This window comes from Rhinichthys klamathensis, unplaced genomic scaffold (assembly GCF_029890125.1).
Source record: "Rhinichthys klamathensis goyatoka isolate OS25496 unplaced genomic scaffold, OSU_Roscu_1.1 h1tg000060l_1, whole genome shotgun sequence".
NCBI lineage: Eukaryota > Metazoa > Chordata > Actinopteri > Cypriniformes > Leuciscidae > Rhinichthys > Rhinichthys klamathensis.
Genome location: NW_026606605.1, coordinates 4,608,012 through 4,622,430, shown reverse-complemented (window position 1 = coordinate 4,622,430; position 14,419 = coordinate 4,608,012). Strand labels below are relative to the sequence as shown.

The following is a 14,419-nucleotide window of genomic DNA, read 5'->3' as shown; positions in this document are numbered from 1 at the left end:
TTAACATGGTTTTTGAACATAAATGTGTGTCAGCAGTGTGTACACAACCACCCAATAATGGTAAAAATCCACTCACTCCTCTTTTTTGAATCCGCATAAATCATAAGCAGTGTCTCAGTACAAGCCATTTGCAGTTTCTATGCAATGTGATGTCACATTGTACAGGCCCGGCCCACGACTGCTGACGGACGCTGCCCCATTAGCATAGATCCCACCCTGAGTGAACTGTACACAGTCTGCCATGTTTATCTCCTCGCCAACAGAACTATTCCAGAAAGTAATGTAGTCTTATTTAAGCTACTAAAGTTAATTTAATCAAGAGCAGTGAGTGATTTTCTTTTTTTCTTTAGTTGTTTGATTCATTTTAACAGCATAGCAATAGGTACTGTATATATTATGCTGCTTTCACTTTAAAACACAGATGTAATATACACATGCAATTTTTTTTTGCTTGCTGTTTACGTTTACAGACATAACCGACTGTTAATGTGAACTTTGTTTGACATAACATTGTGTGTGTTTGACATAACATTGTGTGTATTTGACAGTTTAAGCACAATAAGATAACTTAGTTTAATACTCAGGGGATGCACTGTCAAGGTGTGTGCGTTTAGAAAACCATAAATCAGAAGTTTAGACTGATATGGCTTCAAAATGCATGCTAATAAACTTTCATGATGAGGAAGAACTGCAATGTCACGTGAGCGTGACTGCGATAGAGATAATCGAACCCAAACAGATGTTTTAGTTTTTGGCAGCGTATCGGAGGCACGAGATGTACAGGCTACGTGGCTATTGTTTACATGGTGATAAACAATATCATGTTTATCACCACAAACCTAGAAGTTTTAGCCTGCTGGTTAGGGCTCAGAGAGAAGCCATGCTTAAGCATTCTTTGCACACTTCGCTGTTTGAGTCTTTTGTGGTGAGTATGTAAAGAATCTGAACTTTTATTTGATTGTCTCTCTCTCCATTTCTCCCACACCCGGGGGCCGGTTTGCTGTATTAGGAACAGGAACGTTATCTCTGTAGTGTTGACAAGGAGCTGATTGCCGTCCTTATTGGTGGCATGGAGCACGTTTGCTGAGTGTAATGGGCGTTATGGGAACCTGATCAGCACAGTAATTGTCTTTGCAACCCGAGGAAATTAAGGTGACCGCATTAAAATACTTTCATTGGCCCAATACTTCCATCTCTGTGGACTTGTGATGCTACAATTCGATCAAATGGCCTTATTTTTTTATCTATGTCGGAAAAAGTATAGCAACAAAACCATTCTGTGCTCTAGATGTCTTTGTTCTTTTGACACTCTGCCAGGCACAACTGCAACATCATGCAGCTCAGCACTAAGGATATTTTCTGCTGTAGTTCAGATTTTTAATTGCCCTGTCAACATATTCACTGGCTCCACAAGATCTTTATCAAAAATTGATGCACCTCTTGATGGAAATGAATGTTGTGATGTTATTTCCATCAAGAGTTGCATCTTTTTTGGTCAAGATCTTGTATTGACAATGCAAGAGTCCAGCACTCTGTAAAGTCTCCTCCAGCACATCCCAAAGACTTTCAATGAATTAAGGTCTGGACTCAGAGGAGCCAATTCATGTGTGAAAATGATTCTTCTTGCTTCCTGCCAACCATTCTTTCACAGTTTGAGCCTGATGAATCTTGACATTGTCATCCTGGAATATGGCCATGATGTGTCTTCCTACATGGTTGTTTAATAAATTAAAAGCTACACACTCTATCAATTAGGGTTAGAAGAATTGTTGTCAAAGATATATAACATGCTAGACGCATAATAATCACATTTGCATTTGCCAATTTAAATCCAAACTGACTTTTTTTGGGGGGCTTGGCAGTGTATGTATACGCGTGTATGTGTATGTGTAGTCTACACAATTTTTTAAAAATATTATAAATACAAAATATTTCTCAGATAATTTAGTATGTTGTTTATGATTGTAAATGGATTATAATATAAGAACTTACTGAGCAGTCAGTAATATCAAATACTCAACATTCACTTGATTTTTCTTGTTCCCTCAGGTTGCTATGGTGTTGATGGTGAAAGTGACTCTATCATGAGCTCGGCCTCAGAGAACTCAACAGAACCGTGGTTCTGTGACGCTTGCAAGAATGGCGTTACACCCAGCTGTGAACTCTGTCCCAGTCAGGACGGCATCTTCAAAGAAACTGATGCGGGGAGGTGCGTTTTAACCGATGCTTCGTCTGATATTACATTTTATCATCATTAGTAGATTAATTAAAGGCACTGCCATCCCCGTCACACCTTTTACTTCTTTAATTGTTGTACATTCGTTGAAAGTTTTGCAGCACTCTCTGAGCAAAGATTCTGCAAAGATGCTAAACAAGTGAAATACTTGAAGAGGGACAGGTTTGTGCTGGATGAGTGAAGGAGAGAAAAGGTGGTGGATTTGGCTAGGAGGGAGGGAGGGAGGGAGGGATAGGGCTAAGAGAGAGAGGGAGAGGAAGAGAGAGGCGTCTGAAGCGTGAAGACTCAAGCCACGTTATCACTGATAGTGCTCCTCAGCCCGCCTGCACCCAAATTTACTACTTCACTAGAGCATGAAAAACACAGCAAATTAAAGTGTGGAGCGTTCGCTCACCAGAGATGGATATCTTTATATTGGACTTCGGATTCTCCTTCCTAAAGTCTGCATTTGAAATTTTGTCACACCAAATGGTCAAGTTAGAGTACATTTGAACCTTCAGCTGAGTATTTTCTCATCTGAAGGGCTTAAGGGTATAGCAGTTATTCAAGGAATAGCCTAGTGAATAGTAGTTCATTAACTAGATGCTGCTTTGTTCTTCTAATAGTGGACATCTGGATCATTACTATCTTGATTTGTTATTCAGCACATGAAGTGAATAAGAACCTGTCATTATACTATGATAATTGTGTAACTTAGATATTACAGATGAAAACTCAACTTTATTTTGTTCTGCTGAAGGTGGGTGCACGTGGTGTGTGCCCTTTATGTTCCAGGTGTCGCATTTGGAGATATTGACAAGCTGAGGCCAGTAACACTCACAGAGATGAACTACTCAAAGTATGGGGCAAAGGCAAGTATCAGAAGTTATTAATGACACACAGCTACAAAAAACAAAGTATAATTTTCTCAAAAATAGGTTATTAATACTGGTAAGCCGATATCAATATTGACCCAAACATTGACTTATGCTGAATTTCTTTCTTATGCTGCAGCAAAATTCATCATACAGTGAAATTATAAATTGTTACACTACTTTTACACTAAAAGTTTGGGGTTGGTAAGATTTTTTTTCTCAATGAAAGATGTCTCTTATGCTCACCAAAGCTGCATTTATTTGATCAAAAATACATTAAAACTGGAAATTTAATTTGTAAAAATATTGTAAAAAAAAAAAAAAAAAAAAAAATATATATATATATATATACACTACCGTTCAAAAGTTTGGGGTCGGTACGATTTTAAATACTTTTAAAAGAATTCTCTTCTGCTAACCATAGCTGCGCTTATTTGATTAAAAATACAACAAAAATCAGTTATAGTATTAAATATTATTCCAGTGTAAATCAGCTGTTTTCTGTGTGAATATATAGTAAAGTGTAATTTATTCCTGTGATCAAAGCTGAATTTTCAGCATCACCAGTGTCAGTGTCTTCAGTGTCAAATGATCCTTCAGAAATCAGTATAATATGAGGATTTGAAGCTCAAGAAACATTTATTATTATTATCAATGTTGAAACAGTTGTTGGTCTGTCAGTTGTACAGTTTTTTTTTTTCTTTGATGAATAGGAAGTTCAAAAGAACAGCATTTGTTTGAAATAGAATCTTTTGTAACATTATAAATGTCTTTACTGTCCTTGATAAATAAAAGTATTGATTTCTTTCCTCCCAAAAATAAAAATAAAATTCTCACTGACCCCAAACATTTGAACGGTAGTGTATATATATATATATATATATATATATATATATATATATATATATATATATATATATATATATATATATATATATATATATATATATATATATATATATATATATTAACAATTTAAAATACATTTTAATTTATTAAATAGAAAACAATTATTTTTTTCCTCCGATGTTAAGTCTGAATTTTCAGTCATTACTAGGGTTGGGTATCGTTTGGGTTTTATCCGATTCCAGTACCTACTCGGTATTTTTTAAACGGTTCCGGTGCTTAAACGGTTCTTAAATCGGTACTTAAGAAAATGAAACCGCACACACTTTATCAAAAAATAATACCCTTTAATTTACAGGGCCAAACTGGACACAATATTAACTTAAATCTTTAAACAATATAAATACAAGTAACATATGGTAATAATAAAACCAATATAAAATAAAAATTCATATTTACATAATATCAAATGAAACAAAATTGTATCAAACAATGTAATAATACTGGAGATTAATAGAGATTACTAGAAGGCAGAGCTGCCAACTCTCACGCATTGACCGTGAGACTCACGCAAATGACCCTTTTCACACAGAGAAATCGCGGACAAAGAGGACACTGACAGACAAGACAGAGAAGGTTACTTTTGATATGGAACAAATCCACAGCTGTCAGATTCTGTCAATATTTTTACGAGATTCACACAATAAATAACGTTTTGGCTCTTTGAAATGTGACAGATCGCTGTAGCGCGTCAGTTCAAACGGCACGTGATACAGCCTACAAATCCACTGCTTCTTCTTAGCTACGCAGCGTTGAGTGAACCTATGAAAGAGAACATCTCTGGTTGGTGTAACATATCTCTCAATAGGGAACGGGACGCTGCCAAGCTCCTCGCGCTGCCGACCAACTTCCTTTTTCGGCAGAAAAATCTGAGGAGCAGATGGCGCGCGCGCGCCAACATAGTATGACGACGTAAGTGCGTCGATGCGGCGCCCGCGCCATCAGCCAATGTATTGGCTTGATTCTATATGGGATTCAGACTATCGGCACACCCAGAGTTCGTTCTGACACGTAATTTTACACGTGAAATGCAGCCAAACCTTGCGAGAAAGAGCGCGCATGCGAGACAGAAGAAACTGTGCTCCAAACTGTGTAGCACACGCACGGCGGAGAGAGAGAGAGAGAGAGAGAGCGAGAGACCTTGTGTGTGTGTGTGTGTGTGTGTGTGTGTGTGTGTGTGTGCGTGTGTGCCTAATGAAGTTAGGCACCGAAATCAGGCACCGAAATTTTCGTTCTTATTCGGTCCGGTTACTACCGTTTACGTCGGAACCGGTTCCCTATTGGCACCGAGTTTCGGTACCCAACCCTGGTCATTACTCCAGTCTAATGATCCTTCAGAAATCATTCTAATATGCAGGTTTGCTGCTCAAGAATCATTTCTGATTATTATCAATGTTGAAAAGGTATATATATATATATATATATATACACTCACCGGCCACTTTATTAGGTACACCTGTCCAACTGCTCGTTAACACTTAATTTCTAAGCAGCCAATCACATGGCGGCAACTCAGTGCATTTAGGCATGTAGATATGGTCAAGACAATCTCCTGCAGTTCAAACCGAGCATCAGTATGGGGAAGAAAGTTGATTTGAGTGACTTTGAACGTGGCATGATTGTTGGTGCCAGAAGGGCTGGTCTGAGTATTTCAGAAACTGCTAATCTACTGGGATTTTCACGCACAACCATCTCTAGGGTTTACAGAGAATGGTCCGAAAAAGAAAAAACATCCAGTGAGCGGCAGTTCTGTGGGCGGAAATGCCTTGTTGATGCCAGAGGTCAGAGGAGAATGGCCAGACTGGTTCGAGCTGATAGAAGGGCAACAGTGACTGAAATAACCACTCGTTACAACCGAGGTATGCAGCAAAGCATTTGTGAAGCCACAACACGCACAACCTTGAGGCGGATGGGCTACAACAGCAGAAGACTCCACCGGGTACCACTCATCTCCACTACAAATAGGAAAAAGAGGCTACAATTTGCAAGAGCTCACCAAAATTGAACAGTTGAAGACTGGAAAAATGTTGCCTGGTCTGATGAGTCTCGATTTCTGTTGAGACATTCAGATGTTAGAGTCAGAATTTGGCGTAAACAGAATGAGAACATGGAACCATCATGCCTTGTTACCACTGTGCAGGCTGGTGGTGGTGGTGTAATGGTGTGGGGGATGTTTTCCTGGCACACTTTAGGCCCCTTAGTGCCAATTGGGCATCGTTTAAATGCCACGGCCTACCTGAGCATTGTTTCTGACCATGTCCATCCCTTTATGGCCACCATGTACCCATCCTCTGATGGCTACTTCCACCATGTCACAAAGCTCTAATCATCTCAAATTGGTTTCTTGAACATGACAATGAGTTCACTGTACTAAAATGGCCTCCACAGTCACCAGATCTCAACCCAATAGAGCATCTTTGGGATGTGGTGGAACGGGAGATTCGCATCATGGATGTGCAGCCGACAAATCTGCGGCAACTGTGTGATGCCGTCATGTCAATATGGACCAAACTCCATGGAAATTTCTGAACAAATAGCCTTTTCCCAGAGTGCTGTATCAAGGCACCTCAGTGGGAAGTCTGTGGGAAGGAAAAAGTGTGGCAAAAAACGCTGCACAACGAGAAGAGGTGACCGGACCCTGAGGAAGATTGTGGAGAAGGACCGATTCCAGAGCTTGGGGGACCTGCGGAAGCAGTGGACTGAGTCTGGAGTAGAAACATCCAGAGCGACCGTGCACAGGCGTGTGCAGGAAATGGGCTACAGGTGCCGCATTCCCCAGGTCAAGCCACTTTTGAACCAGAAACAGCGGCAGAAGCGCCTGACCTGCCTGACCTGGGCTACAGAGAAGCAGCACTGGACTGTTGCTCAGTTTTGCATGTCATTCGGAAATCAAGGTGCCAGAGTCTGGAGGAAGACTGGGGAGAAGGAAATGCCAAAATGCCTGAAGTCCAGTGTCAAGTACCCACAGTCAATGATGGTCTGGGGTGCCATGTCAGCTGCTGGTGTTGGTGCACTGTGTTTTATCAAGGGCAGGGTCAATGCAGCTAGCTATCAGGAGATTTTAGAGCACTTCATGCTTCCATCTGCTGAAAAGCTTTATGGAGATGAAGATTTCATTTTTCAGCACGACCTGGCACCTGCTCACAGTGCCAAAACCACTGGTAAATGGTTTACTGACCATGGTATTACTGTGCTCAATTAACCTGCCAACTCTCCTGACCTGAACCCCATAGAGAATCTGTGGGATATTGTGAAGAGAAAGTTGAGAGACGCAAGACCCAACACTCTGGATGAGCTTAAGGCCGCTATCGAAGCATCCTGGGCCTCCATAACACCTCAGCAGTGCCACAGGCTGATTGCCTCCATGCCATGCCGCATTGAAGCAGTCATTTCTGCAAAAGGATTCCCGACCAAGTATTGACTATTGACTGCATAACTGAACATAAATATTTGAAGGTTGACTTTTTTTTTTGGTATTAAAAACACTTATTTTATTGGTCGGATGAAATATGCTAATTTTTTTAGACAGGAATTTTGGGTTTTCATGAGCTGTATGCCAAAATCATCAGTATTAAAACAATAAAAGACCTGAAATATTTCAGTTGGCGAACTTGCTGTGCAATGAATCTAAAATATATAAAAAGTTTAATTTTGATCATTACATTATGGAAAATAATGAACTTTATCACAATATGCAAATTTTTTGAGAAGGACCTGTATAAACAAACCTTTTTTTAGATGCGATTAATCGATTTGACCAGAAACAACAAAAATTACATTTTCTGATGAATTATGTGAAATGCTGACTTTCTTCTTTGAGCAAAGGGCGTCTTTCATTTCCCTCCCAAGAATTTCTGTCGACTGTAGACATTTTGACATTTACTCTATCTGACATTATTTTATGTGTCAGTAAGTCAGAAGAGGTTCCTTTTACTGGGAAGCAAATTACTTTAGAAGCACTTGAACGGCTTTCTTTAATGGTTTGTGCTGTACATGTGAAAAGAAATTACTCCAAGAGAAAGGCTATTATTATTTTAATTTTGAACTCCAGTAATTGGAGAAAGTCAAATGGGCTTTTAGAGACTCGTTGACCACTTTATCTTAAATATCGAACTATACAGTAAATGAATGTGGGATTGTTATAATGGTGTTTAAAGATTTTCTTTTTACACAATCAGCTAGCGGTTTACCTTTCTTGACTTTGCAAAAACAGAAATAATCCCAAGTCATTAGTATGAAAGTAATAAGACCTAAAGTCAGCAAATGCTAGAAAGTTTTTTAATGCCGTGTTTTTCAAGTATGTCATAGTTTTCTGCCATTTGCTGGTGTCACAACGGCCTGTTTGGGTTAATGGTTTGCAGGAGTGCAGTTTGTGTGAGGACGCACGCTTTGCTCGCACAGGCGTTTGCATCAGCTGTGATGCTGGAATGTGCCGCTCATTCTTCCATGTTACGTGTGCTCAACGGGAAGGGCTACTGTCTGAAGCTGCTGCAGAAGAGGTTAGTGTGTTATGTGGTCATCCTCTTTAATCTGCATTTAATTGATGTTTATTTTCTACAACTTTCCCTCTGTCGCAGTCTTGTGATGACAGCTTTGTAATGTGTTGTTGCTTCTCCTGTCTGTGTTTTTTAACTCTCCTGCCTGTCAACCTCTTGTAATCAGGCTTGTAAACAAACTTTTTCAGGCTTTTCCTTTTCTTTTCTTTTCTTTTTTTCTCACAAAAAAAAAATATTCTGCTTGTCCTCAAATCCATTTTAAAAGCAAATAATGAATTTTTACTTTTCACCCACATTTATTTCAAAACCTGTTGGGCTGACTGACTTCTGTGGAACACAAAGATATCCTGGCCACTCTTTTTACTGTAATGAAAGTGGATGATGACTGGGTAACAAAGCTCTAAAAGGACAAAAAGCACCATGAAAATATCTTAAAAGTAGTCCATGTAAAGGCCCTATTTTTCCAACCCTTTTGAAGCCATTTGATTGCTCAATTATGTAGCAGATTCATGATCAAATCGTTCTTTTGAGCATGATCTTTTCAGTGAAATGAATGATTAATTCATGAATCTGACTGATTCGGTTCTCAAGTTTGACTCGATTAGCAGTGGTTAATAGAGGTTACTGGAGAGGAATATTATCAGTGAATAACTTAAATGCCAGGTTGTCACACAAAACTGAATGGTTTCAAAAATGTGAAATATACCATACAAATCAAGGAATATTATTATTATTATTTTGATGGTTTTGTATACTTTTCGTAGCTTGAAAGCTCTAGTTACCAATTCATAATCATACGGGGTAAAAAAAAAAAGAGCAATAAATTCCTTCTCTTTTATTACACGGAACAAAGTCATACGTAATTGTGTAAACTTTAGATGGACTATCGCTTATTCTCTAGATTCTGATTCTCTGTGAACACACGTATTACACATGCATGTTTGAACTTCAAATGCAAGCGTTTATCAAATGGATACACATAAGCATAGGAAGAGGGCTCAGACCACAAGGCCAGCCAGTCGAACAAATTCCCAGCCCAGGCCATGGTCACAGACCATCAGCCTCGTGGCTCAAATATTCAGTCCATATTGGAGAAGCACATGATGGTGGCGTTCAGTGCAGATAAACACTGGCGAAAAGTGCCTACTCACTGCAATCCACTTAATCCAGTCAGCTGTGCAAAGGGCCTCATATCAACAGGTGAGTGGGCTGATAGCATCCAGCGAGACACCTTAAGCCTAAACGATTCTGTGGTTGACAGGAAATGGCTGTGCTTCCATCTGCCCTCGAGGGAGGGGTTGAAATGCGATGCGTGTGACTAGGAGACGTAACCAGGGAGGATAAACTTGCTGCTAACGTCTCCGCTGCAGAGATTTGAAACTGCTGAAACGGGTTGACATTGTTCTAGGGCTCCCTCCTTTTCTGAAAAAGGCTGTTTCTGAGAAAGGCAGCGTTTCCATTCCTGGAAAAATCCTGCCAGCCTTACATCAGTCATTGTCTTGCCCCTGGGCTTCAGCTCCCACAATCTCTGCAAAATGTACTTGTTCTTTAAAAGAGAGGGGAATTTTTACAGGCCTTTTGTGACCAGCTATTTATCACGGCTATCAGAGAATGCACAGACACTGATGGTCTATAAAAAAGTGGTGTGCTGGGCAGCATTATGCGTCAGCCTGTAATTCAGAAGACACTACAATTTCCTCCATTTTCAAATTGTACGTTAAAATGATCAGGTGTGCGAGCACACAAGCACTCAAAATAAAACCTGCAGCAATTGTCTAAGTTAACAATAATGAGGTATTTGAGATGATGATAAATCTTAAAATAACCTGAATGGAATAGCTCAGATTGTGTTCTCAAAGACATAAACCCTTCCCTCAACTTCCTCCAAGTCGTGTGCATTTTAAGAAGTAGATTAAACTCTGTTTTGCACCACAGCCGAGGCGTCACTCTAGACATCAGCAGATTATTTTATAATACTCTGACTTTGACATCTGCATTTGTTTTAATCAATCGTCAGTAAAATGACAATTGAGGGCTGGTCAAGTTGCGGACAATGTACAACATAGGCGGGCATTATGCAAATGTCTTTTCTAGTGACGTAGAACCTATTCTTTTTTTTGGGAGAAAATAACTTTATTTATCGTGCACTTTCGACTTTACAACTTTGCAGACCTTTTACATACACAAAGGGGCACTTTAAACAAAAATACAATACTAATAATACCATATTATTTTACATCAACCAGGTTAGAGTGAATAAGCTAAAGTTCAGACAATGTTCCATCGTCCCTCCTAGGCTAAAATTATTGTTATTAAGTAACAATAATACGATGAACAAGTACCACATTAATGATTATTTAATTTATTCGCAACGTGCGCTACCATTCAAAAGTTTGGAGAGATTTGTTCATGTTTTCTAAGATTATGCTCACCAAGGCTGCAAAAACAGTAATGTGAGATATTATTAAAATGTAAAATAACTGTTTTCTTTTTTTAAAATGTAATTTATTCCTGTGAAGGTAAAACTGGATTTTCAGCAGCCATTACTCTAGTCTTCAGTGTCACATGATCCTTCATAAATCATTCTAATATGCAGATTTTTGGGCTCTACTTAATATAATTGTGCAGGCCGTTATCCATTTTTTCAGGATTATTTTATGAATAGAAAGTTCAGTAGAACAGCATTGATTTGTAATGGAAATATTATCTTATTTTATAACGTTACACATTTTTTACTGTCACTTTTGATTCATTTAATGCATCCTTGCTATAAAAATGTATTCCTCAAACGATACACTCAAAACTCAAAACTTTTGAACTGTAGGGTATGCATCATACAGTATGAAAATGCATTAATATGATATTACACGGATTATATTATACGCCAGGCTTACCACGCAAAACTTTCACACAATAAAGGGCCAAACACCTGGTCTCTTCATGCTTTTCTGAAAAAAAAACAGGTGTAAATGCCTTACGATTTAAATCCGATCACTCAAAGCACTTCAGGAGGAGGTTTGAAATGTGTTCCAAACGAAACTGGACTAGTGATAATGCATCCGGTTGCTGAAGCCACATATGCAAATTTTTATTCCTCCCAAAATTGTAAAAAAAAATTAAACGTGTGAGAATGTGTTATAGGCTACCGGAACACGCATCGCATTCACCACACATATGGCCTGTTGCATATGAATTGCCGAGTAGCTCTTCAGCAAGCCGACATGCAAACTAATTAAACTGAAATTCTGCATCAGATCCTGAAGCTTAACACTCAGTCATCTTCATTACAAGTAGTGAAACTAAATTATCGTACCATTGGTTATGCTGCTCTCCCTCTTATTGCGGCCTTTGAATTTTTTTTAATTAGCTGATAAATAAAATACAGTGCATATCTGTTCCTTTCGTCAATGTGGACTTGAAGATCGGATTTATATCACTTTTGCGGAGACACATTTTTGTGGCCGAGTGTAAATGGAACAGTTTTAACAAATCAGATAACTATCCGGTCAGTAAAAATGCATGAAGCGACCAGGTGTTAAACAGCCCCAAAATTTTGCGTCGTCTTGTTTTACAGTGGCTGTGTATACACATCATCCAATCAGAATCTCGAATAACCTGGATACAGTGATTAACTGTCACTCAAGCGTATCAGACGTTCCATAATCTTATCGACACACAAACATGGCTGCTACATGCGTTTTTGTTTTCAGAATTATTAATGAGAAGTTGTCATTCATCACTGACTTTTCTTTTTTCTTGTTTTATCAAGTTATGGTTCAAGCTTTAAGCTCTCTTGGGTCTGTATCTACACTAGTCATGATCCATTTTCACCCACAGGACATTGCAGATCCATTCTTTGCATACTGCAAGCAGCACGCAGACCGCTTTGACAGGAAATGGAAAAGGAAGAACTACCTGGCCCTGCAGTCCTATTGCAAAGTGTCTTTGCAGGAAAGAGAGAAGCAACTCACACCTGAAGCTCAGGTCAGATTTACCGCTCAGGTCAGATTTACCATCTGGACACGTTCTTCCACACGTGAGACAGTCTAGTGAATGATCAATCATCATTTATTTTTGAATGTCCATGATTTCCTGACCTCTAGGCTCGAATAACCACTCGGCTCCAGCAGTACAGAGCGAAAGCAGAGCTGTCTCGAAACACTCGACCGCAGGCGTGGGTGCCCCGAGAGAAGCTTCCCCGACCGCTCACTTCTAGTGCATCAGCCATTCGTAAGCTGATGCGTAAAGCCGAGCTCATGGGTATCAGCACAGACATCTTCCCCGTGGACACATCTGATACCAGCGCAAGCGTAGATGGACGGCGTAAACATAAGCAGCCTGCCCTCACGGCAGACTTTGTTAACTACTACCTAGGTAAGTGGTTTTGGTTTCTCATTTGCTAATTCAAATAATAAAAGTCCTCCTGTAGTCAATAATTTCATCCCTTTATAACTCATGTTTGATCATCAAAATGACAATTTTAAACAAAAATTCTTCATGCATTAAAATAGCTTAAATGTAACTACACCCTTGCCTCATTTAGTATACGTGGTTCTATGAATATGCAAATTAGCCCCGCCTCCACTCACTCGCACCAGTTCAGAGATCCACTCGTTGACGACCACACGTTGAACTGATTGGTTACAAGGTAGTTTGTGACGTCAGAAACACTAGCGATTTTAAAACGCATTTTTAAGACTGTCTTTGGTTCACTGCAGTTTTAAGGAGAAAATACTCAGCAATGGTGTTGACTTATGAATTTGCACATGGTTTGTCTTAAAGGGGTCATGAACTGGCTTTTTAAATTGTTTTATATTGTTGTCTGAGGTCAACGTATGACGTTCGCTTGGTTTTTACATTCAAAAACATCCAAATGAATAAGTAATAGGCTATTTTCTACCCTAGTTTTGAGCCTAGCTCAAAAACGCTCGGTTTTTATGGGCGTCTCGCATTGAAGACTCGCATTGAAGTAAACGCCCACTGCTGTGAGTGGATAACAGTTTTGCATATTATAATGAGTTTCGTGTAATGCGCGAATCGGTGGGCGGGGCTAAACCGGCCGTGTTGAAGTAGGCGTGGATCTTCTTCTGCGGGGGTGGTGTTTTATCCTCTTTGTCGTCATAGTTCCCCACTTTGAAAAACGAGTCGTTTGCTGAGCCTGGTGTCAATAAAAGCTTTTATTGGACTAACAAGGACGTTTTCAGTTCTGAAACTTACAGGATATTCTTATAATTTGATGACCTCTTAGATGTCAAAAGCTCAAGGAAAATTTGATTTCTCAGTTCATCACCCCTTTAAATCATATTAAAAACACCACATAGACATATAAAAAACATTTAAAAGCTTGATTTTCACCACTTTAAGTGGAAATAACTCATCAGGCCTATGATCTATTTTGTTATCTGCTTTTTTCTTTTTAATGGATAGAACAAGCATTGATGCGTTTGTAGCATGTAGCTTACTGTCCCTAACACACTTGAATATGTCTGCAGAACCGTAGGCGGTATCAGACAGTGAGCGCTAGACATGCATCCCGCTCTGTAGCCTTGTAGCTAGGCACTTGCCCTCCAAATGAGTGATGTTAAGAGCAGATGTGTGGAGTAACCTTGGGCACACACTCCATTAGGTTCCAGCAGGAGGCCTATCCTCTATCAGTGCACTTTCTCTCCCTCTTTTTCTCCCAACGTTCCTCTTTTTTTCATGCTTTCTCCCTCAATCTTCTTTTGATATACTTTTTCCTGTACTCTGATAGCAATCTCAGTATCGATTTGTTTGTCTTTTGGTATTCAGAGCGGAACATGAGGATGATTCAGATCCAGGACAACATCGTGGAACAGAAGAACCTCAAAGACAAGCTGGAGAGTGAGCAGGAGAAGCTGCACATGGAGTACGATAAGGTCTGCCTATTGTTGACACTCCAGGCTCTC

At 39.4% G+C, this 14,419-nt stretch overlaps 1 protein-coding gene across 3 annotated transcripts in view; it reads left to right on the top strand.

The window, feature by feature from the left end:
- Window positions 1-14,419, top strand: part of phf14 (PHD finger protein 14) — a 97,308-nt gene that overhangs the window by 16,493 nt on the left and 66,396 nt on the right. For 2 of the 3 annotated variants that reach the window (XM_056249740.1, XM_056249742.1), the window contains exons 5-10: window positions 2,050-2,209; window positions 2,976-3,087; window positions 8,358-8,495; window positions 12,330-12,494; window positions 12,596-12,866; window positions 14,283-14,389. In XM_056249740.1, the coding sequence (XP_056105715.1) occupies window positions 2,050-2,209; window positions 2,976-3,087; window positions 8,358-8,495; window positions 12,330-12,494; window positions 12,596-12,866; window positions 14,283-14,389 (953 nt within the window). The remainder of the gene's footprint in view (window positions 1-2,049; window positions 2,210-2,975; window positions 3,088-8,357; window positions 8,496-12,329; window positions 12,495-12,595; window positions 12,867-14,282; window positions 14,390-14,419) is intronic. The other variant, XM_056249741.1, reaches the window with a different exon arrangement.